General features: G+C 34.3%; 1 protein-coding gene across 1 annotated transcript in view; it reads right to left on the bottom strand.

Annotated features, from left to right (window-relative positions):
* LOC135844013 (band 7 protein AGAP004871) overlaps positions 1-11572 on the bottom strand; it is a 97831-nt gene extending 86259 nt beyond the window's left edge. Inside the window, exon 1 of the mRNA XM_065362085.1 lies at positions 11290-11572. Within this exon, the coding sequence (XP_065218157.1) occupies positions 11290-11365 (76 nt within the window). The 5' untranslated portion in view covers positions 11366-11572. The remainder of the gene's footprint in view (positions 1-11289) is intronic.
* Between the last annotated feature and the right edge of the window lie 14914 nt (positions 11573-26486).

Below are 26486 nucleotides of genomic sequence, written 5' to 3'. Positions count from 1 at the left end.
CTCCACGTCATCTTGTGATGTTTTTTGTGTTGGTAGAATGTATTCATGATTCTCAGTTCATTAAAAATGCAAAAATCAATCAGTCTCTTCCCATTTGTATTCATTCCTTCTGTTCCATACATACCAGTTACTCTCTTTAAACACTTATCTCCTACCTGAGCATTCAAGTCTCCTGCTATTATCAATTTATCTTCTGGATTTACTGCTTGTACTGCCCTCTATAGTTGCTCATAGAACTCTTCGCTTTGTTCCTCTCTTCCCTCTTCTGGTGCATATACTCCGATTATTGTAAGAAAGTCTTTTTTCAATCTCATCCTTGCTGATACAATTCTTTCATGCCATATGTTGTATGAGTCGATGTTTTCACTGTGTTTATTATGTATGTGTAACATCACGCTGCCTGCAGCTCTGGTTTTCTCGCCGACTACACTGTAGATAACGATGTAATTTCCAGACTCGATTGTTCCACTTCCTTTCTTCTTTGTTTCAGACATCACAGCAAAGTCTATATTTCTGCTGCTTAGAATTTCGTTTATTTCTGCTTCCCTGGCTACATATCCTCTCACATTCCAGTTTCCGAATTTAAATTTTCTTTTGTTTGCGTGCATTTTAACCAGGGGTTCACCTCAGCCTGGGATCCCATTGTTCAATCCGTTTCCTGTTGTTTGTGTATTTTGAGTAAGGTTGATTTTTGTCTGACTTTGTTACCAGCCATGCCAGATACATCAGGGTGATAGGGCTGCTATCTAGGCCTCCGCACTTGCCTGGTCCTCTTTTAGTCGCCTTTTACAACAGGCAGAGGGTACCATAAGGATATTCTTAACCCGTCCCTACACCAGGAATGAAAATATTTATGTCACGCAATATTTCACCCTTTTTTACATTTTGATCAAAATTTTGGGGCTTCTGACCCCATACAGTTTTGCAAATCCCATATTTTTAAATCATGGCTCCGAAATTTGGCTGGATTTTGAAAAATTGGCTTTCCAAAAAAAAAACTCAGCTTTGAAATTTTTGAAAGTTCTCTCAATCAGCTTTAAAAAGTAGCCAACATAATTTTCTATGTGCAAAGTGTAGTAGTCCCAAGAAATCAGTCATCAAAACAGGGGGCATTATCACAAAAAATTCCAATTGAAATCTCGTCCACTTGTCTGGAAACCGGAGAGGGAGGGGGGAAGGAGCCAATCACAATGATTTTTTCTTCTTTCCTAGCAAGGTCTCACAAAAAATGTCGAGAAAAATCGTCTCTCATGTCAGCTCAAAATGGCCTTGCATTTAAATGGCGAAAAACCAAACTTTAAAATTGTTTGCCCTTCGAAAAATTCTGAAAAAATCATCAGTACTGAAAAGCACTCTGAAAAAAGTGATGAAATGATTTTTTATTTGGTCTGCCTCCAAAATTTGGATCCTCTCCACGAGGATTTGAACTTTTCAAAGCAGATTTTGAGGTTGTATTCGGAGTCGGTTTTTTTAAATTCAAGGTCATTGCCCTCCAGTACCTCCACCTTTGTATGAGAATTTCGAATCACTCGGTTAAATACAGCCTGAGAAGACGTAAATTCGCAGAAAAAATACACATTTTGAGAGGTCCTGCTCTTCAGGGTGCGGATCAAAAACAGCTTATGGGCTCAAAAACCATCGACGTTTTGATAAAGGAAATTTACAGTAATTTATACTAAATTAGGACACCTAGCCGATGAGTTTCATCAACCTCCTTCGCAATGACATCGATTTTGAAACCAATTCCACTAGTGAACTACCCCTGATGTGTTCAATGTCGATATTTTTCCAACTGCGACGAAAAAGTTATACACAAGGGTATTGAGAACTACACAAAAATTCATCACAATTGACCAACAATATAGTAAAAAAAAAAATTCTCGTAATAATAAATGAGATGTTCTCGAACCATGTAAATTACGGTAATTACCCAGGCCGGGTTAAAATATTGATAAATCAGCCTACGATAATCGTCATTTAATAATTCAACGACGACGACGACGACGAAAAAAAAGCAACGAAACCTTGAAGAAATAGCCTAAATTTCCTCGAATTTCTTTTTTGTTTTTTTTTTCTTTCATTTCGAAAACTCAACGAGCATAATTTAGCTCGTCGTCGTCGTCATCGTCGGTGTAATTGGGCAACAAAACTCCATAAGCGGTGCTTAATTTACCATCAAATCATCGCCATTCGCCACACTGCCAAGGCTATAATCAAAATTAATCGAAGCGTAACGATGAGAGACTAAAAAAAAAATAAAAAGTATAAACACGCACACGAGTCGACGAAAAAATATGGAACAGAGTGAGAGGCGAAAAAAAACTACAAGGAAACCACCCTCCAGTCGGCTGAACTTATTTCTTTTTTCACTTCACCTATAGGTACGCAAACATAAGGGGTGGCATTTTTTTTCTACCAATTTCACGATGAAGGAATCGAAATTTACGCGCGTTAATAATTAAAACTTCGATAAAAGGGTGAAAATCTGCTCCTTGCTAATCGAGCCTACCTAGGTGTGTTTTTTTTCTGGTATTCGAGTAAACACGACTATATATAGGTATATTTTCCGTACTATCGATAATTATCATTCGCTCGAAAATATAAATCAATTTTACGACGATAGGAAACATTGGCTGAGGCGAGAAGAACCCCTCAAAGGGGTGAAAGGGAAAGTATCGGTATGGGCAACAGGATAACGCGCCTGTACGTTGGAAAAAAACACACACACATACAAACTTCGGAACGTAATTTAATTTACGAATGATTTATCATTTTAAAAAAAGCAGAAAATGATGCCGAAACATAAATATACACCTTTGTTGTTAGAAGGTAAAAAAATATATAGAAGCGATATTGGGCCCGAAACTGGGTAAACTTTTTTATACAACGGCAGCTTTTAACTTTTATTTTCTATTTACAAGCTTTCGGTGTTCGCCTGCCCCCCCCCCCAATTCTCTTCTTTCGGTAGATTTTCTGGAGCAAGAACGGTACGCAGATAAAACAATTTAAAAAGCTGCACGTCTCGTCTTCCTCTAGAGGGTGCCTACGCTGGACCCAAGATCTTGTCGTATGTACAATAAGCAATCGTTATGATTTATAATGAAAACACAAGTAATCTTAACGAAGCACTTGTTAAAATTTGTAAACAACCATATCGTTGGAAATTTTAACTCACAAACGACGAATTAACCGAGAATTAGTGCAAGATGGAGACGAATAAGGGGGATGAAAATATCCCGGAACTATTTCCTCTTTTAAAAAAAGCAAAGCAACGTGACGTCCCCAAGTCCAAGATACCCACAAAAGGAGAGAAAAAAAAACAAGTAAAATAATCAGTTCGCGTTGTTGTAGTCTTCGAAGATGTTAATTAAGTTGCATAAACGGTTTTTCGTTATAATTTCAAACGTGTCGAAGTTTACTACGGTACCGAAGCTTTCTTCGTTGTAGAGATTTTTTCCCCCTTCGATAAATTGAGTAGCGAGGGGTTGTGAAAACAGTTTAACGTGTATTTGAATATTTACTCTGTATATAAACTGCATGTGTCGGTTTATTGCGAAATTCAAATAACGTGTCGATCAATTTGCATAAGTTCCGGAGCAATTTACTCGTATCGCGCGACGAAAAACAGCCATTTGATAATGTTCTTTTGAAAACTGCCAAGAAGCAGTGTGTTCTTTCTTCGCTCGATAGTCGAATAGTACCTAATTCGAGTAATTATAAATTTTCAAAAGGTGTACGGTCTTTGTACGTTGTTGAGAAAATAAATTACCGATAGTACAGGGTGCTCTGTGAATTGCGCATACTTGCACAACGTTTAGTTATTGAAGTTCGGAAAGAATCACGTGTTACCTTTCAACTGGTGAATTAGAATGTGCTCAACTGCAGTACGAATTATATTTACAAAACTTCATTGTTATTGATAAGAAAAATGTCGGGTTTAATTTATTTTGCGATAGTAATGGTATAATTTGTTGTTGTGGATGTTTTCAAAAATCAAAAAATTCAAGTTATGACCGTAAATTTCCAAAACTATTACCTAGAGATCGTGATTCTATAAAAAAATTGATTATGAATATTCACGTTAAATATCCGTACCTACAACAATACCTAACCATGCTAATTTTGATGTGAATGTTGACCCGTGCACATCCGTCACTTCATGCCACATGTCAATGTGAATTTCAACCCTGAGTCGAGCTAATTGTTGATGTAATTGTCGACTGATGTTGATCTGCATTTGTGTCGACAATTCGCTCGATACAGGTGTTAAAAGGTGATTTGGAATTATTAGGTGTGGTGGTTATTATCAATATGAATACCTTGGGGGAAGGATAGAAATATTCCCTAGAGAGTGAACATTTCTCTTTAACCAGGTAGCTCAGAATACACTTAGTAACACAAATCATCTAATGACATTATCACATAATGTGTCCATTTTTACGTGAATAAAAACAGATATGAGACGATTTGTTTAAATAATATATTTACACAAATATCCCTGCAATGTAAGCCAAACATAGTATATAAAGACTGGGTACTTAGTAAGGTTGCTAGATTAGGGGTCTTAGGTCTAGTCATACATCACAACGGTAATGAGTAGATTACGAGTCGGAAACTGTCAATAAGTAGTTAAACTTAACATCACTTATGAATTAGTCGATATACCCGAGGATATACTCGACGTTGTATTCATAAAGGATGAGCAAAGGAGGCACAAGTACCTCAAAACACTGTACACTTCACCCTACACCTTTAGGCTCTTCTAATACTAAGGCCTGTTTAGGGGACACGTTAAGAAAGTACACTTTAAACTAGAGACACTTACCCATGTCCGGAAGCTAGGATAAATGCCCTGTGGTACCTCGCAAACGCAATGACATAACGGGATCACAAGTTAATATAAAATTACTTTAACCATCTTTGAGTGGGCACTACTAATAACTCAAATAGTGGCTCGCCACCCATAAGTACAATCTTTACCGAGTGACAGAGATGTAGCAGGCTTGAGATACTACATCCAAGTGATTTTACAGCGAAGACGATCCATGGTCGTACCATCGATTGTCAGAAGTTACCACGTTTCCCCTCTTTTGGAACTAGTTTTCCTTCCCCTCCGGCAACTGGGTACAGTAGAGACTACCTCAGGTGAAGAGGGTTACCTGCATCACCCAAGGCAGTCAAGGCATAACTCCTCCTTACACAGGGTCAAAATTCACATCAACATGTGGCATCCAAAAATGACGGATGTGGATGGGTCGACATTCACATTGAAATTTATGTCGAACTCCTGCTTTGTAAAGGTATAAAATTTGAGTTTAAAAATTAAAATTTTTTTCCAAAAATGATTTCCTCTGATGTGGCTATTGCTCGTGCTGAAAACAGCATCGATGCAAAGTCCACTTCCAAAGAAGTACAGACAAAAAGTCTCTATAATCAAAAAGTTGAACAGAAATTCCTTATATCAAAGATGGTGCAATACTTTATCTAAAAGTACTATACTAATCCATTTTCATGTTGACATGTCGATGTTAATGTTGAAGTGAAATTCGACATCAACAAATACATCCACAATATCAACATCATTATCATCTACAACTCCAAACTGTGAAAAAATGAATAATTTCATCAATGCCCAAAAAATTTGTTTTCCTCATTGAACAAGATCAAGTTTTTGAATGTTTACTAAACTTTTAAACACTAAAACAGAAATTTTAATTCTGAAAAATTGGTCAACATAGTTGTAGATATTGTAAATTTTGAGCATTGAATTTTACATTTACATGTCGAGATGGCATGTCAAGGTATCAGAAATAATGAGAAAATTTTGAAAATTTTTGTTTACCTGGCTATTGTACGGACAGAAGATTCCTACTAAATAATTAATTGATCACTTTTCCATCATTATGTTGAAAAAAAAACGTAATTGATGTAAATGTCGACGTAAACAATTGTTGTGAGGGATACTTCCACGTGGAAGTTTAGCATATTTTATCGATAATTTGTCGTGAATATCGGATCAAAAACAGCTAGTACACAATCTGTCATGAGAGTGTTGAACAAATGTGCCAATTGCAGATGAGTTGACGGTGGTGCATTTGTCATTCCTGATCTTCCTCCTTTCCCTACCAAATGAGTCTCAAAAGTTAATCCTTTCACTTATGTTGGTGTTGATTACTTTGGTCCTTTATTTGTGAAATGTTGTGGAAATGTAAAGAAATTCTTTGTTGTTATTTTCACCTGTTTCACTGTCCCAGCTATTCATTTGGAACTCGTCAAAAGTATGAAAGCTACAGTTTTCTTAATTGTTTTTCATTGTTTTATTGCAGAGAGAAACATGCCTAAAAGATCATTTCTGATAATGCTGCACAATTTTTAAAAAATTAAATTGTTCATTGATCACGTTTGGAGAGAAAATTTAAGAAAGAACAACAAATTTGTTTCCTTCTTGCTCGAAAACAATATTGAATGGAAGTGTATACCTGAAAATGCTCCCTGGATGGGAGGTATCCATGAACATTTGATTTTGTCAGTGAAGAAATGTATCACAAAATCAGTCTCTGGCATGATTAATTTTGAAAATTTGAAAACAACTTTAAAAGAAATTGAAAACGTATTAAATTCAAGGCTGCTACTCGTAACATAATTAATGTGTCTAGTGATCTCAAGGATGTCATTACTCCAGCTCATCTCATTTGTAATCGAAGTCACATTCAAGTCAACAACGAATTGGGTGTTGTTAATAGGAGATCCGGATTATCCAACATTTGGAATTCATGTAAAAAAGTTTTATAATCATTTTGGTCTATTTGGTATAAAGATTACTAATCCAATTTACATAAAAAGGGCAAGTCTATACAAAGAAACTCTGTTTCTTACCAAGCGTTGGAGAACTATTATTAATACGAGTAGAAGAGGATGTTTTGAGGGAAAAATGGAGATTAAGTGTAGTTGATCAGCTTCATGTTAGCAGTGATGGAAATATTCGTTCAGCAAATGTTAAAATCAAAACGTGTAATATAACTAGACCTATTGAAAAATTGTACCCCTTAGAACTTTATTAAAGTAAAGTTTTAAAGTAAATTTTATCACATGTCGGGAATGTTGCAAATTGCGATTAATTTAAATGAAAATATGATTTCGCCAGTTACTCGTATATTTGGTAACTTGTAAGTTGAAATGTTTTTAGTATTTTTCTGTTGGTTATTTTCCAAATTTTGTCCAACTTTAAAGAGTTTATTAAAAAATTGCGATTTTACAAGGGATTCATAAAATTATGCAAAACTTTTGACAAACATTGAAAAAAAATGACCAATTTCTCACATTCCAACAAAACGTCAGAGTTTCTAATCTTTTGCCTGACTTTTAAACACTTTGCAAAATTCCAGATGAATTCTCGAGGCTGTGTCAAAATTTTAAAAAACTCGTTGAACCATTTTTCAAAAGTTTTTAGCATTGTTATCAGTTGTTGAGATAATTTTGAATTTTCATCAAAATTTTACCCTCACTTTGATCGTTTTTAGTGTGCGTAGCACACTATTGGTTTCGCTTTGAGAAATGAAATTTCATTATACATGAATGTTCTCTTAAACTATCCAACCGTTTTTTGTACCTATTGGACACCATTTGAGAATCATTAAAGCGGAGGGAATAGATTATTTTTCATTCAATTCGGATGGGTAATTGCTGAGTAATTGCAATTTTAGTTCATTATTTTAATGCATTAAATCCTAAAAAAGGGAAAAGGGGACTTGCAAAACACCTGCCGCTCATTGTACCCTGCTATACCCCCAGTCTATTCCATCTCCGCTTTTCAAATCAGCTGTCTCATTGTACCCTGTTACACCCCTCATCTGTTAGCTGTATGTTCCAAGTGGGAGTGGTTTGGTGGGGCGTTTACCCAACAAATATATTCTTTTAATGCCCTAACCCACCATGTAAACTCGTAGTCGAATGGTTAGGGCATGTAGGTAGGAATAGGAATTGTAGGGTCCCAGGTTCGAATCCCCATCAGGTAGGTAGGTATAGGTGACGGATTTTTCGTTGGAAATATTGGATAGGTAAATGCTGTGGAGTGAGTACATGATGCTGTTGCAAAAAAAAAACGAATTTTGAACCCTGTAGCCCCCTCATTTTGATTTATAAAAACAAAGTTATGAAATATATATGATGATATCATTTTGCTAAATGAATTTTCACTTCACTATTCAAATACTTTTTACTATACCTATTGCGCCGTAAGTACAGTAAAAATTACCTTGAGATGAGTAATTTTTACTTTTTATGATATAAAAATTACTTTAAAATGAGTAATTTTTACACAACTTGGTTAATGTAATTTTTATTATCATGCTTTAGTAAAAATTATTAAAACAAAATGATTTTTACTAATGTTATAGCAAAATTTATTAAAATGATGATTTTTACTATAAGATTACAGTAAAAATTATTATTGTAACTGAACAGTTGAAAATTGCTGATTTTCAAAACAAATTTTATCATACCTTACTTATAATTATTATGTATTTTTGTATGGGATCTAGTTATTGTGCTAAATATGTAGTCAACATTTTTTGTATAAATTACCCATATTTTTTTGTGTTATTTAGAGGCAATGCGAATTCTTAACATATTTTATATGATTTAATAATTTTAGAATCAAAGGCAAATTCTGAAAATTGGTTTGAAATTTTATAAATTTGAAGACAATGGAAATTCTAAAAAAAATATGAAAATTTGTCATTTAGAGACACTGAGAATTCCAAAAATTGATTAAAAGTTCTATAAGTTGTAGATAATGTGAACTTGAAAATGATATGAATAATTGAAGAGCTCTATTCCAAAGTGGGTTAAGTCATTTTTTCCTCCAAAAAATGCGTTTTAAAGTTTTTGATACTGAAATTTGTTCTGTTTCCAAAGGTCGGTGCACCTTTCCTTTCTTTGGACATAGAACAATCACTTGTAGAAAAATTTACTTTGAAAAATCCATCCCACTTTGGAATAGAGCTCTTCAATTATTGTATGTAATATACCTATATGAAGATAATGAGAATTCTGAAAAATTAGAGGCATGCACTACTTAGCTATGCAATAGCGGTTATAGCTGTAGAAAAGGCAGCTAGCTACGCACACTTTGCAGCTAAGCTTTGCTTAGCTGTCTAGTTATTGTTGTTTTTGAACATTTACTTGTCACTATAGCTGATTTTTCATAAATTTTTGAAAATAATTGTACGTACAGTAGTATCTAGTTTTACAGCATTTCACGGTTTTTTTTTTTTTGAATAACTCAGTTTAAAACTTTTTTTGGGCTTTTTAGAATGGCTATTTTCAGAACATTTTTTTGCAGTTATAAGGTGTGTCAAGTTTTTGGGCCAATTTCACTGTTAATTTTACTGCTTTTTTTAATTTTAAAAATTTTTGCACAATTTTGTAATTATTTTGTAATTTTTTTAGTGCCATATTTTACTTTTTTCCAGCAATTTTCATCAAAATTTTAAGTTATTCGCCAAATTTTCGCAATTTTTAAACAATTGTGGAAATTTAGCCATTTTAACATTTTTTTTTTGAGAATTCTTACGTCATTTCTGAGCTATTCTTTTGAAAAGAATGAAGAGAAATTCGTCCCTCTCCAACCCTCCCCCTCCCCCATCCCCCTGTCCCGAAAAAATCAAAAATCGACTTCAATACTCAAAAAATTCTCAACACTAATTCGTTTTCAACCGGTGGTGTGATGATAAAATTTGATCAAATTATAAATAGAAAATGAAATACATTTTTCAACGCAAAAGCTCATCGAAAATTGAAATCAAATCTCATAGTTGTGAAGAAAACTGCTTTCAAAACGAAAAAATTGACAAAAAAATACACACAAAGCTAAATGAAGTGTAAGCGATTTTTTTTTGGGTCAAAAATGTACATATTTAAAATCCTTAAAAAATTGGTCAAAAATTCACTCAAAATTCAAAACGTGGTTTAATTAAAATTACAAAAAAATTTTCAAAATGGAAAAATGGCTGAAAAAACGCAAGAAAATTGGCTAAAAAATACAAAACTTCAACAAAAAAAGGTCAAAAATTTATTGAAAATTTTTCAAAAACTGGTCAAAAATTCACTCAAAATTAAAACTCAGTTTCAAAATTGTAAAAAAATCTTTTCAAAAGGGAAAAATCACATGTAAAATGCAAAACAAATGAGCAAAAATAAATAAAGTTTCCAACAAAAAAAGAAAGAAAAAATGAAAAAACCAATTATTAAAGATCTTTTCAAAATTGGTCAAGAATCAGCTCAAAATCAAAACTAAATTTAATTATGTAACCAATTGTAAAAAAAAAAAAAAAAAAAAAAAAAAAAAAACTTCAAAATGGAAACGTTGAAATACCAAGAAATTTAGGAGAAATTAATGAAAATTACCAAAAAGGAGGTACGTTAAAGGTTTGATATAAAGAAAGGCTAAACTGAACAAAGTCCCTCCTGGAGGTCCCCTCCCATCATCCAAAAAGATGACAAAAAATTGACCTATTTTTCCGATGTTGATCAAAAATCCACATTAAATCAAAATTTAATTTCAAAATTGTAGAAGTAAAATCTTTTGAAAATGCAAAAATCATCCAAAAAATTCCCTAAAATGAACAACATTTCCAAAAAAAAAATAATAAAAAGGAAAAAAAAGTCAAAAAATGTACACAGATTCTTCAAAAATTGATCAAAATACCACTAAAATTAATTACGAAAAAAATTCATCAAAATGGAAATGACCTTCTTAAAATCTAAAAAATACACCATTTGTGTTCGAATCTTTACCAAAACCCACTGAATTTGTGAAAAAAATATCGTTCGAAATCATCAAAACTTTCAAAAATCTTTCTGAAGATAGAGAAATATCCAGAATTGTTCCAAAAATTTAGGTAGGTACCTAAAATTCTTCCAGAATTCAGTATTTACTTTGAAATCAGAATCTTCCCGAAATCGAGGGAAAATTCATTCAAAGTGATAAAAATGAAAAATCATTTTTTCAATTCACTTTTCATATATACATCAACATTTTTTGAGCAAGTACATAGTAAGAAGGACTTTGAAAAAAAAAACAAATTTTTGAGGAAAAGTGATTTTAAAAATCAACTTGAACAGTTTTGAAAATTTATCAAACAAGAGCTTTTTAACGTCACAAAAAGAATCCAAAAAATTAATCTGTGTACTTCAAAAAAATCTTACTCCTCAGAACTATGTATTTCTATACGCTGATCTACATTTCAATTTAACTACACAATAATAATCTGCAATAGGTGTACTCACATCCGATAATCTTCGTCCGACTATTATAATGATTCGGTTGCAGATCGATTACTTCGGTGTGTTCGACATTCTGCATTTTTATTTCCGTGATTGAAACCCTGTAGTTTAAAAACAACCAGGCCTACGCCAACCACCACGTTTTCAAAGTACGAGAAACCAACCGAAAAGCTTTTTAAAAAAAGCTCGCTAACATGAAAGACAATAAACCATATAAGACACTTGTATAGTATTACTTCACCAGCACCTATCCAAAGTCTATATGCGTTGACTAAAACTACTAATAGTTGTCGAAATATTTTCTCGGCGACTTCTTTCATGTCATGGTTACTCGAAATCGATCATAGTCGTGAATAAGTTATAAATTATTGATACTTTTCAAAGGTTCCAACAACGATATCAGCATTTGAAAAGTTGAAAATAATTTCAGGGTCGATGAAAAATAAGCTTGTAATTATTACGTCGTTTGCGTTATGAATGATGCACAATTAGTCCCTTTTTTTCCTGCACCGTTCCCCTTCCTCTCCTCACTGGATACCTTTATGTCGTGTTTTTATTCATTGAATACCTACGTGAGTATATTGGATCGACGTAGTTGATACTCGTACAAGTCGAGATAGGAAGAGAGGTGGGTAATTACCGGGTTAATAATTTATTATGGTAATTACGTGCCTTGCCTATTGGTTAGGCCACGCAACAGGTAAAGGTATCGAGAATTCGACACAAGATACCTTTTTGATTATGCTGAGGGACTCGACGAAACGTCAGAATGCGCCACATTAAGGCTAAAATTTGATGTAGAGATATTTTCATGGCCGAATTGCATGTAGACATACTCGTATACTCTATTTAGTGAGACATCGACCAATGTAAAGTGTTTCAATGCTACAAATAGAGAGTGAGGAGTTTGGGTGGGTGAATTATTCATACAGTTTTGGATATAGTAGTGGGTATGGGTACGGTGTCGAGATTTCATAAGTTTGAAATATTCATCGAGTAGCTAGTCGAAACTATCGTCGTCGTGTCTTGAGAATATTAAGGATAACACCTTTCGCCACCATTCGAACCGATGTTCAAAGAGCAGCTGTATGAATAAGTCAATCTTGTACCACGGCATGGCAGTTTCTATTTTCAAGTTATAGGATACCTTGATGAGATGTTGTAGGTACATATTTCATTCCCTCTGCCTCTTTTTCTTGACACTTTTGCCGAAATCAAGGCCTTGAGCGATACAACAACGTCTTTATACCGATGGGAATGGGATATGAGATCCGGGGTATTTGAGATTTTCTTTTCAAGTATAGTTACTTTCACTATAAGGAAAACTATACTTTATGCAGTATAAGTAAACTTTGTGAAAAGTACACAAGACTTTGTTCCGAGGAAGTGAGAACTTGATACGAGAGTATTTTTCGATGACGAATTGAAGGTTGAAAATGTGTCACTGAACAATGTTTATATTACATCTCTAGAAATATAAAATCAGACATACGTATTCGTATTGAAGTTCGGTTGGTATAATTCATTTTCATAGATTCCGGTTTGATTCAATTGATCATTTTTTTCTTCTCTGTTTCTTCTTTGCAATTTTGGCCAAAAAATCACATTTTTTTTGTGATTTTGGCAGACAGGACTTTGGATAAATTTGAGAAAAATTTGTGGGTCTAATTTTGATTTAAAAATGCAAAAACTTCAATAATTTTGGCAAAGATTGTGATTTTTGAAAATTTGGAAAAAAGGAGATTTTTTGACAATTTTGAAAAAAAATAAGGACTTTTTTTGGCAATTTTGACAATTTTCATTTAAAAATGCAAACTTTGACAATTTTGGCATAGATTCTGATTTTTTGAAAATTTCAAAAAAATGAGACTTTTTGGCAGTTTTGTCGGAGATTTGACTTTCTAAAAATTTTGGAAATAAAAATATGACTAAAAAACTGGACTTTTTTCAGCAATTTTGACAAAAAAATGTACCCATTAGTAATTTTGCCAAAAAGTGGAACCTTTTGACAATTTTGGGGGAAAAATGGAAGCTTTGGAAATTTTAGGAAGGATTGTGACTTTTCAAGCATTTGGGAAAGAAATGGACAATTTTGTCAGAAATGGGGCTTTGTAACAACTTTGAGAAAAAATGGGGCTTTCCGACAATAATATGACAAAATAACAGGACTTTTTCTACGATTCTGGCCATAAAACTATTTTCTATAATAGGTACCTAATTAAGGCAAAACTCACAACTTGGGACACTATTGATTACAAAAATGGGAGGATCGCGTATTTGAGCAATTGATTTGTTGGTCTGGCTTCCCAAGACCGTCAGCTTGCCTGTCTGGCATCTTGAGGCCATTGAATTGACCCATCTGTCTGGCTTTCGAAAGTAACCTGTCGGCATTTCAGCCTCTTAAGGTCACTGACTTGGCTGTCTGCTCCCTCAGGGAGGCCTGTCTGCTTATCAATCTGGCCTCTTAAGTCATTGACTCATCTGTCTGACTTCCAAAAAGACGTCTGGTTGCTTGTCCAGCCTCTTAAGGTCATTGACCAGTCTGTCTGGCTTCTCAGAGTAGTCTGTCGCCTGTCTGGTCACTTGAGATCATTGACCTGTCTGTCAGGGTTCTACGAGTTGTCTGTATGGCTTCCTGGCTTTCTAGGGTCATTGACACTTCTGTCTAGATCCTCAAGGTCTAGTATCTTAAGGTCATTAACCCGTCTGTCTGGCTTCTCAAGGGCATCTGAATGTCTGTTGGATCTCTCAAGGTCATTGGCGTGCCATTCTGACCTCTTGAAGTCACTCACTTGACCTGTCTGTCTGGTCTCTTCAAGTCATTGACTATTCTGACTGACTTCTAAAAAGATGTCTGGTTGCTTATCCAGCCTCTTGAGGTCAGTGACCAGTCTGTCTGGCTTCTCAGAGTAGTCTGTCGCCTGTCTGGTCACTTGAGATCATTGACCTGTCTGTCAGGGTTCTACAAGTTGTCTGTATGGCTTCCTGGCTTTCTAGGGTCATTGACCCTTCTGTCTAGCTCATCGAGGTCTAGTCCCTTAAGGTCATTAACCCGTCTGTCTGGCTTCTCAGAGGCATCTGAATGCCTGTTGGATCTCTCAAGGTCATTGACATGTCATTCTGATCTGTTAAAATCACTGACCTGACCCGTCTGTCCAGTTTCTCAAGGTCATATATCACATTGAAGATCCTTTCACGGTCATTGACCCTTCTGTCTGGCTTCAAGATCATTTGACTGCCTGACTCACCTCTCAAGGTCATTAGGTCATTGACCTGTCTGTCTGCAGGGTGTTCAACAAAACTCCCAGACAAAAAATCATGACTTTTTCGTGATCTGTTCTTCTAATTTTTACCGTACAAAAACACCCCCTCCCCCCTGAAAAATCTAATGAATTAAAACTGCGACAATTTCATTCTCAATTTAAAGGTAAGTAACTATTTCATTTTTTTCATTTTTCTGATTTTTTTGAACAAATTTTTAATTTTTTTTTCATTTTATGAGCTTTTTAAAAAAATTTTGAGCATTTTTCATGACCATTAACACCTTGGTTTGGCTCTTAAGGTCCACTGTTTTCATGTCAGGCCGATGAAGTCATTGACCCGTCTGTCTGACTTCTCAAGGATTGTCTGCAGGCTTACTGGGATCTTGAGGACATTGACCTTCTCAAGGTCAATGACCTTCTTGAAGTCATTGGCTTTTTTGAGGTCATTGACATTCTCAAGGTCACTGACCTTCTTGATGCCATTGCCCTTCTTGAGGTCGTTGATCTTTTTGTTTAGCTTTTAAGGTCGTCTGTTTTCTTGTCTGGTCTCTCAAGGTCATTGATCCATCTTTCTGACTTCTAGAAGATTGTCTGCCGGCTTGTCTGTGTTTTTTAAGGTCATTGACCTGTCTATCTGAGTTTTTCAGATCGTCTGTCTGTCCGTCTGTCTGTCTGGTCTCTTGAGGTCATTGACTCCTCAGTTTGGCTTTTCATAGGCATTTTTCTGTTTGTCTGGCCTGTTAAGGTCATTGACCCGGCTGTTTGGCTTTTCATGGTTGTCTGTCTACCGGTTCAGCTTCGTTAGGTCATTGACCCACATTTCCGACTTCTCAAGGTCGTCTATTCTACTAGTTGGCTCTCATCAATTTAGTAATCTTGTAAAGTTGCAAAAAATCGTTTTTTATGAAAAAAATTTTTTTTTAAGTTTTTAAAAAATTTAAGTTGTTTAAACGTTTTTAAATTTAGAATATTTCAAAATTTGTTTTATTTTGTTTCAAGTAACTGTCTGGCAACTTTGACAAACATCTTTTTAATGATGAACCCTCTCCCCCAAAAAATTTATTCAAGTTGTTTTGAATGTGTTCAAATTTAAATTTAAAACACATTAAAAACATTTTTATTTTGTTTTAAGTAACTTTCTGACAATTTTGACAAAAATCGGGAATTTTTGGACGTTTTGGCAAAAATCAATATTTTTTTGGCAATTTAGGGTTTTTGACCGTTTTTTTTTAATGAGACTTCTTTTAGCTTTTTTGACCAAACAAGCCAGGACATATTAAGCAGTTTTGATTTTAAAAATAACACTTTCCGGGTGTTTTGGTGAAAAAGCAATAATTATTTGGAGCTTTTGACAAACCATCAGAACAAAAGCAGGATATCAAGACACACGAGCAAAAATCAAAATAAAAGTAGAAAAAGCAGGATAAGCAGGACTATTCAAATCAAATCAAATCAAGTAGGTATATTTTTTGTAATAGGCAGCATACGCCGCATTTACAAAGTCAACTTATTTGCTAACAGTACAATAAATAATAAAGATACAAAAAAAAAAAAAAAAAATAATAATAATAATAATAATAATGAAAAAAATGAATAATAAGATAAAAAAAATTAAAAAATTAAAAAATAACATGAAATGGAGGCGCCAAGAGTGGACACTCTGACCTTGAAGGACAAATTTAACAAAACTGAGAGATCCTCATACGAATGAATCGGTCTTGGTCTCTTGGTTGAATTTCAACTACACTTTACAACTTGAAAAAAACATGATTTTCTGCAAGATTTTGATTGAATTAGCAATTAGCCCAAATGAGAATTATTTTGCAACATTTTTCTGATTGAGAGTTTCACAAACTAGGTACTTCACGGGTTATTCAATTGAAGACGTCATAGCAAAAAGGACATATGTGTGAAAGTTGTATTTTGAGAAAAAACTGTTTGAAAGTTTGAGTGCTTGTGAAGTTTTGAAATGTGCATATTTGAACATGGTGACGATTTTATCTTATTTTCCCACTATCTAACTATATGAAATGCTATGCACCATCAGTCTGGAGGAAACTGTGTGTTAGCGGAAATGGCTCAAACATTTCGAATTATATGTCCTTTTTGAAGCGAAAAATTGGCCAATTTTTTTTTTGATTTAAAAATGTTTTTGAGCAAATTTTTGGATTTAAACCAAGTAAATAATGGTTGATAACACAAAATCGACCATGAGTAACCCATTATCTCTGAAAAAAGATCGATATGTTGAGTAAAAAAAAAAAACAACAAAAAAGACAAGTTTTTTGGCCAATTTTTTTTTATTGATTTAAAAATGTTTTTGAGCAAATTTTTGGATTTAAACCAGGTAAATAATGGTTGAAAACACAAAATCGACCATGAGTAACCCATTATCACTGAAAAAGTAAATTTTTAATCGACTTCGCAGTTTTAAAATGGCGATATCTCACTGGTTTTTCGACTTTGTGAAGTGGGGGTGGTCTCATATGATAGAGGAAGGTCTGAAGAATAACAATATGGATTCGTCTCAAAAAGGACATATGTGTCATATATACCCCTTTTTGTTATGACGTCTTCAATTACAGATTCATGTTCATTTCGATCAAAAACCAAATGAGTTGGAAAACGCCGAGAAATCGTCCAATTTACCATTTCACCCCTTATTAAATTCAAGGTTGGTTAAGTGGAAGTTATCGTAATACAAATTGAATACAGGCTACGAAGTGAGACCAACTCTATAAAGTATACGTGAAACCTTCGCATAATCGTATTTCGATGAAAAGCACTCATCAGCGATTAACTTGCAAAGTAAACTCGTCGGAAATACTCGAACAGTGTTCTCCTTCTCCAAACAAAACTTAGCACGTAAATATTTCTCGACTTTCGCCGTCATCAAATAGGTCTCTATACCTAATTCAACAAGTTGTCTACAAACTTGCCATAAGGCGTTGTCGTCCATCGTCCACTTCGTTCAACAGATACGTACAACATGTGTATCAAAAATTTCTGCTCCTAGGGTCGAATTTACATATTTTTCAACATTACAGCCGTACGAGTCGAGTAAAAAAAGACTGTTTTGCTCGAGATGTGACCCATAAATTATAATTTGATTCGTCTGGTGATATTCCTACAGTAATCTCATTGAGTATTTTAAAATTACCAGAATTTTACCACAAATGCCTGCAGTTTTTTCCCTTCAGATCGTCTGCTGCAGTTAACAACGACAACGAGAACGCGTAGGTAGCTCAAAAAAAATCGTTGGCAAAGTAGGAGGGGAGAGAAGAAGGGTACGAGGAACACGAAGGTGTCGCGTAATTACACCACGAATAACGCCATGGCGGTAAATATAAGTACACTTCGACCACGACGGATTTACAAATCGTATGCAAATTTTCAAATTAAAAATCTCGTCGCTGAAACGACAGTCGAATTCATCGCACGTACATGACCAGGAAACAATCACTGGAAAAACCGAGCTCTCGTCCGGATCATACGAAACACTCGCTCGTATTTCCCACGTCGACAGCATGGGAAATATACGAGAGAAAGGATGACAATGGCTAAAAAAAAAAAGAAAAACACCCAAGCACCTCGTCGACGACAAAAAAAAAATACCTCAGCTACGGATATATCATGGATAGTGATGGCCGACATGTTCATGATTATGAACTAGAAAATCCGTAAACGTACGAATATATGTACTACATACAAGACAGTAGGTATATTATGTGCTTAAAATATGCAATTGTACGTACGCCATACATAAGCAAAATGATAACAACTCTGCAGAAGGAAAACATAAGACTTTCCTACGTTAATATTCGAAATACTGAGAATTTCACTCGTGTCGAGTACACAACTACATAGGTACACAATGGGAAACGCAGACTTGGTATTTTTCTTAGCGAATCCCTGCGGGGCACGGACTGAAAAAAAATTTTCATTTTAATGCATACGTTACTGCGAGCAATTTCCTTAATTCAGTATACAAGAATTGCCAACCTGAGCAATATGGTTATTTTTTTTTAGGCATCGAGGCGTTTGTGAATAATACAATAAGCTTATTTAGAGTGAACAAAACACCACAACCATCAGTATAGTACATGAACGGAAGCTGAGAGAGGTATTCGGGCATCGACGACGAAGCTGGAATATGAGAGTCTTTCTGCAGCTCGAATCGTTTATTAATTAAATGGAGCGAGTAGGTATTTGAAATTTTCATCGTGTTGGAGGGTTGAAAAAAATACACCCAGAGTTTTTCTCGGCAACGTTTCTTAAATATTTACCAAAGCGGCGGCGGCCGGCCCTTTTTCTCGAACACGTGAACCGGAAAAAAAAATACAAATACGTCGAAGAATGGTCAATAATAAAAAGAATAAGGAAATAATACGTCTCGGTGGTCCGGAGAGATGCGGATACATAATACACCGAATCAAAAACCTCGAAAAACTCGCTCTCTTTTGAAATTCAGGGTGCGAGAGTAAAAAAAAAAAAAAGGAAAAACTCGGCGTAGAAAAATTTATTACGAATCATCGACGCGAGCAAGAAGAGGAGGAGGGTTATTTACACGTTTATGGCTCGAAATACACGTAAAAGGTGCTGCACAAACACATCAAAGTTGAAATCCATTTTCTAAGACAATGGCTCAGCAAAAGTGGCTAAAAAAATATAGTTACCTACGCGAGTATTTGTGTATTTTGTATACTCTGTTACTATTCGTTTTCACAAAAGGCGAGATGCGAGATGTAGAGCGCGAGGTCGACATTGGCGTGAATTTAATTAAATTAAATATACTTTACGACGACGTTGATACGAAGACGCCAGCGCCATTTTTACTATGTGTACGGAGATGGGCTATATAGAGTATATAACTGAAAGAACAACAGAGATAGTGTTTCGGGGGGGGGGTGGTGGTAGAAGATGTAGGAAGAGGTGCGAGGGCGTCAGCTCGAATCGTATTGTTAATTCGGTTCTTATTTATTTACGAGCTCTGTCACGCTGTAATGAGTACAAATTACGAAAATGTAATTAACCCGGCGAAAAAATTATTCCGAGGCTTAATTTCATTCTTACGCGTTGCATAATCAGCGCCGGCGGATGCCTTAAGCTCGGATATATATTTTAATATATTCTTTAATTCGAGTCCATTCGCTGTTGTCGTTGCTGATGTCGTTGGTGACTTTTGTGTGCTCCAGAAGTGTATCAAAGATGGTATTGTAACGATGGATGAGATTTTGCTAGAAGTTTTTGGCTAAATTGTGTGGAGACGTTTATCTTGAGTTGTAAATCATTCAGAAAAAATTCCAGCTTTGAAGGTTCCACTTGGGGGGAAACATGAGCTGTAAAAGAGAGAAAGGAGTGGGAATATACCAACTCTATGGCAGGACTAGTAAGTCCACTTAGTCCATAGGACTAGTAGTCCATGCTCAATGGACCAGTAGTCCATTACCCAATAGTCCATGGGTAAAATTTGCATGAAAATCTGTACTTTTCAGTGGAATTTCCCAAAAAATTTGATTTTCCATGAAAATTACAATTTTGGTGAATGCTAGTCTGGACTACAGCTTCAGACTATAGTCAGACGGTCCATAAGACTGCACCAGTCTACTCTGAGTGGACTAGCATTCGCCAAACTTCTAATTTTCATACAAAACACACATTTTCATGGCAATTCCACCCCCCCCCCTCCTCAATTGATCGCATGAGAGAAAATTATCAACTTAAAAAAAATTACCACCAAAAAAGATTTAAAAAATGTATGCAAACTAAAAAATAAATGAAAAATCTACACACAAAAAAACCACTTTTCATCACAAATCATCGCGAACACCTCTATACAGAAATTGATAATTTAGCATCATGGAGATACTGACCAGACTGGCTTCCTGCACTAAGCATATGTTAGACTTGCATCAAGCCAATAAATCATGCAGTTTCTGCATGTGAGGTGTTCACTCAGATTCACTTCCCAAACTTCCTGGTTTTCCTGTAGGCAGGTTTGGCATTGGTCTACCTTTATTTCAGGGAACACTACCCCTGTAGGCCACACTCCCCTGTGATAAAGATGGCCTTCACATCCCACTCTCCTGAGGGCATCACCATTCAGATTTGGCTAAAAGCTAGGAATTGCATTTATTATAGCTTCAACCTCCAATTCATCAGTTGATTCGTCGCTTGATTCAGATTCGTTGCTTGATTCGGATTTGTTACTGGATTCATCACTGGATTCTTTCATGTTGATATCCACATCATTATCATCATCATCACTGATGACACCCCCATCAATCATAGGTGGTGCATCATTGATAATGGGTATATTACCAACTGATACCACATCTTCATCATCATCCAAATTGATCACAATTACTTGAGGCATGTCATCATCATCATCATCATCATATCATCAGAGCCAATCACAATTACTTCCAGCCAATCAAATTTCTTTAAGTACATCTGGATTTTAAAAAAAATTGTTAGAAATGTGGCGATGATAGTTAAAATTTGAGTTGGTCTTTTTGTCAGAAATTCAATTCTGTTCAAAAAATGTTTTCAACTTATTTTTGATATCTTCAATTCATTTTTATTTTTCAAATTGACATATCTCGCGTAATTTTGATTATATGTACCAAAAATGTGGAGAGAACCTTTTTTGTAGAAAATTGAATTTCCTACACAACCATAATCTCTTTTTAAAAAGTATCTTCAATATTGAAATATTCGCGAATGTTTTCAACAAAAATCAAATTTACAATGACAATCTCATTTTAAAAAATATTTGAAACAATCAAACATTGACATTAATTTTTTCTTTTATTTAATTTTCAAGTATACAGATCTCGGCTTAATTTTGGATTTATCATAAAAATGAGGATATCATTGTGTAGGAAATAATAATGCTCTAGAAAATAGGGCCTGTTGCATATTTTGATAACATTGGAATTACGAGAGATACGTAGATTTGAAGGAGTAGAAATCTTTATTTTTTCATTAAAGGGGTTTGAAATCAAAAAAAAATAATTTCAAAGCCATGTATCTCATGTAATTTTAATGGTATCAAAATATGCAATGGACTTATTTAGTAGAGCATTAAATTTCCTACACAATAATATCTTCATTTTTAACAATATCTTCAAAATTGAGCAAATATTTGAAACAATTAAAAATTGAAATTAATTTTTTCTTTTCAAGTACATAGATTGCTGCTCAATTTTGAATTTAGCATAAAATAAATATTTGTAAATATTTACAGCAAAACATTGTCTGCAAATGTTTGCAAAAATTCACGAATTTATGATTATTCATTCACAGCAAAAATGAAAATTCACAGCACTGTACAATATTATAAATACGTATAAGCATAATAAAAACTAGGTACAGCAAATATGGTGAAATAAATCTCAACAGTAGCTTGAATCTGGAAAATGTGTTATTTGATCAATTTTAAAGCAGCCAAAAATCTCAATGAACATCCACAGCAAACTCAAATAACTAAACAAATGATCTCACAGTTTACTTGAAAAACTGACCACCAGAGATCTATATGTGTGCCCCTCACCCCTCTCATTTGGGCAAGAAGAAACCCTCGCAAATCATCCCTAATAGTAAAAGAAGGTAAAAACACTCCTTTATTATTAATTCCATTAATTAATTTAATTGAATTAAATAGATTTTTCATTCAAATTTTAACTTTAGCTTTACGTTTAATAATTAATATAATATTAGGACATATTATCATTAATTTAATAAATAATTTAATAATAATTAATATTTATATATTAATTGAAATAATAATTATTTTCATTCAATCTTATGTATTTTTTATTCTTAAACATGAAAGTGCAGATAAGTGTTCCTTTCAGTACTATGTAGGTATGTATGGCACAATAGAGCAAAAGATGTAGGTACAATTGAGTGTAAAAAAATCAATCAAATCGCCAAAGTCTACCCAGGATAACAATTTTTCAAGTTTGAATTTCTTCACACCAAAGTCTAGTCTGTGTAATAATTTAACTTTGATTTTTTCACAGTAATATGTACTAAGGTAAAGTGGGGTAATTCCGATATGGGGTAATTCCGATAGCAAGCCCTAGCTTTGTTGCAAAACACATTTCGGCACAAATGATGAAGAAAGTAGGTAGTTTTAGTGCTAACCTACACCCATTAATGATCAGATGGTTCATCTGCTCTGTTTTGTCAAGTCTGTGCAGTGTTCAAAATCTGAATGCCCAAATCCTTTGCCGCAAAAAACAGTGCACTTTTGAAACTCGTTTTTATCATTCAAAACTTGTTGAAAAATTCTGTTTAGAAGCTGATATTTGATGAATATGTGTTAAAGTGTCAGTACCTCTTTTGATTTTGCTTTTATTATTATTTGTTTCGTGGCATTGAATTATTAAACATGTCGATCATTTTTCATGCTGCGGGGTAATTCCGATAGCCCCAGCAAAATTGTCCTGCAATGTTTTTTTCTCTGTTTTGATGCATTATAGTTTTAGGGGGTCAAAATTATCAAAGAAAATCCTCAAAACGGGGCATTTTTCTGTAGTTGGTATAGTTTTCAAAAATTATGCCTCAAAAATGCATATTTGTAAAAAAAATTTTAATTTTTGTTCTCATGATTCAATTTATGTACATGAAATAAAAACCTAAATAGGTATGCAATAAATGGTATATTTCAACATTACTGGCTCGGAATTACCCTGGGAGAATTCCTTTCCTTATAAAACTCATTATCGGAATTACCCCATTTTTAGGGTAATTCTGATAACTGAACCTTCCAAAATGTTTTTTCAATTATATGTATGAAGCATTCACACAAATCACTCTTCAATATAGTCAATGTGTAGCTGAAGGACACAGGAATAAAGTTGTTGCATCATTTTTGCCCCAAAAAGTACAAGAAATCCAAAAAATGAGAAATTGCTAAAATTTTGAATTTTGCCATCGGAATTACCCCACTTTACCTTATGGAAAAATAAACGATGCACCACAGTCTAGTCATGAGTGAAAATGCAAACCACCAATTTATAATGATTTCTAAATGTACAAAAATGCTGAAGCAGAGGATAATAATTTATCAAGTTGAAATTATTTTCCCGCAGCAATGTAGTGAAAAAAATCAAGGATGACATGTTGGGCTGAAGTCTAGTCCTGTGAGCTCATTTTTACACTCTCCTAACCAAATTGCAGTTTGCAGCAATTCGTAGATAAGATATTGGATCAAGAAGTTCTTGACCAATACCCATTGCGGGCAGATGGAAGCACACAGCAGGCTGAAATTTTTACCACAAGGGTATTGAACCTTCATGAAGTTCTAACATTTTTTTAAAAATCTAGATGTAGGTATGCAGAGAAATTTGATTGGCCTGAAGTAATTGTGATTGACTCTGATGATTATGATGTGATATCAGTTGGGAATGTACTCATCATCAATGATGCATCACACATCATTGATGATGGTGTTATCAGTGATGATGATGATAATGATGTGGATATCAAAATGAACAAATCCAGCGATGAATCCAGTGATGAATCCGAATCAAGCAACAAATCCGAATCAAGTGACGAATCAACTGCTGAATCTGGTGTTGAAGCTACTGTCAAGACCACTTGTTTTTTGGTCAAAATTGTAGGAAAATCTATGATTTTTTTTTGCCAAACTCCCAGAATGATCTTTTTTTATCTTGTCATAACTTGCTAAAACATCTTACTTTTTATTTGCCAAAATTGCAAAAAAAAGTTGAAAAATTACCAAAAAATCTCACTTTTTGCCAACATTTTAAAAAGGTCATATTTTTTGGTAAAAATTGTAAAAAAAAGACCTTTTTTGCCAAAAATATAAAAAAAAACTGATTTTTTTTTTATCAGAATTTTTCATAAAGTTTTGTCATTTGCAGAAAAAAACTTTTTTCATACCTATTAACATTTTCAGAAAGTTTTGATTTTTTCATCGCAGAAATAAAATCTGCTTTTTATGCCAAAATTTCCCCCTCCCCCCCCCCAAAAAACAGTTTTTCATCAAAAGTACCAAAAAATAGCATTTTTTGTAAAAAACTGTTTTAAAAGTCCAATTGACAAAAAAACTGTTCTTTTTATTGATTGTAGAAGGCCAAAACTTCTAAGTGTCTTTTGGGAGTTCTGACTTTTCATCGCCACATCATTATCCTCTCCTCCTCTCCCCCACACCAGGAAAATTAATGAATTTCTGCATATTTTTCAGCACTTTTTGTTTTTTTTTGTTTTTTTTTTGTTCTCGTTGAAGCCACCTCCCAAATGACAGGAGCCTGAAATTTAATAACTATATCTGGGGGGGGGGCTTTTCATGCACTTTTCATTTGATTTGGATCTTTCATACCTTTTTGTTTGCTCTTCGCCAGCAAAAAAAATATATTTTCGCAACTTTTTTAGCAGTTTTTTGATTTTCTATAATCATTGGAGCTCCTCCAAACTGACTGGGAGAGGAGGAGCTTAAAATTTGGTGCACAAATCTGAGAAATGCCCTCGATATACTTGTTTGGAAACGTAGGCCTCTCATCTCATCTCAACCCAAATCCAGAAACAGAAAAAATTATTTTTACCACTTTTTTCAAGAGATTTTGACTTTGTGACGATGCTGTAGCTTCCTCAAAATCACTAGGCAAAAATCATACTCGAAAAACACCGTTTTTCTTTCATTTTGTATTCTATGTAAATGAAATCTTGTAGAAAATCTACTTCGAAAAATGGAAATCAGATGCCCAAGTACTACAATAACGTTGAAATTAAATATTAAAAAAAAAACACCAAAATAACGTTCCAAACTCTCACCTTCCAAAATGAAACGATCAAAACTCAGTATTAAAATTAAAACTCGAATACTTTGCTTAAAATTAGTCTTTCGAAATCGCTTTCTCGAGCTTTAAAATGAACACTATTCGTCCCCGTTTAATCGTATCGTTCTCTCATTTACGATTACGACGCAATAATCAAGCTTACATTTGACGATTTTAGAACCGCTCGGACCTTTATTTCGCGATAAAATTGTCATTAAGAGAAGGCAAAATGTCTAAATCTAACGGAACGACTTTGTTATACTCGTAGGTACCTACGACTTTCCGATTATGGAAATTAATAACGCCAACATTTTGATGTTTTTTTCTATCTCCACTAATACAATCCTCCTCCTCCAGCTACCTCTGCAAGTTGGCATTTATATTTACTGGCTGACGTCGTCATCGGTTTTAAATAACGCGTAACGTATTTCGATTTTCAGCATGAATAACAAACATCTTAAATTTATAATCGTCCTAATAATAACGTCGTCGTCGTTGGTGCTACAGACGTCATTTCACAAGTTGAGCGAAATCGATAAATTGCCTTCAAAAGAAACCTTCTCCTATCTGCGTTTCTCCTCATTCTGTCACGATATCACGAGCTAACCTCGCGAGGCTAGACCTTTGAGCTTCGAGTAACTTATAGAGAAATATTCGATGCGAATTGCGAATCGAAAGCTCGTTTTGCAGATTGATGTTTTTTTTTTGCTGAGTGATGAATTTCTATTGTTTTCTCGACGATTTGTAATTGCGATTCATTATGTAGTGGAATAGTCTCGTTTCCTTTTAGAGATATTCTTGATAAATAATAGCAAAAAATGTAGGTATTAATAATGTCGGAAATTGGATGCTGAATTCATATTCGATGGTAAATTACATTTTACAAGGTGGTTTGAAAACATGATGAACGGAAAGGGGTGGCTTTGAATAGCTCGGAGAATATCAATAATTGGAGTTCGAGGAAATTGGATACTGAATTTTTTTAAATTACCACCCAGTCTTTTAATATTGCTTTAAAAATTACACTTACCAAAAAACAGGTTGGTCTGGATAGAAAACTGAACCGAACATCTCAATTCTTCCAAACTTCAACTGGAGATATTTCGAAAAGATCTGAAAAAAATGC

This window comes from Planococcus citri, chromosome 4, assembly GCF_950023065.1.
Source record: "Planococcus citri chromosome 4, ihPlaCitr1.1, whole genome shotgun sequence".
NCBI classification, from domain to species: domain Eukaryota; kingdom Metazoa; phylum Arthropoda; class Insecta; order Hemiptera; family Pseudococcidae; genus Planococcus; species Planococcus citri.
The sequence above is the reverse complement of the archived record's forward strand: the minus strand, read 5'-3'. Positions and strand labels throughout refer to the sequence as shown.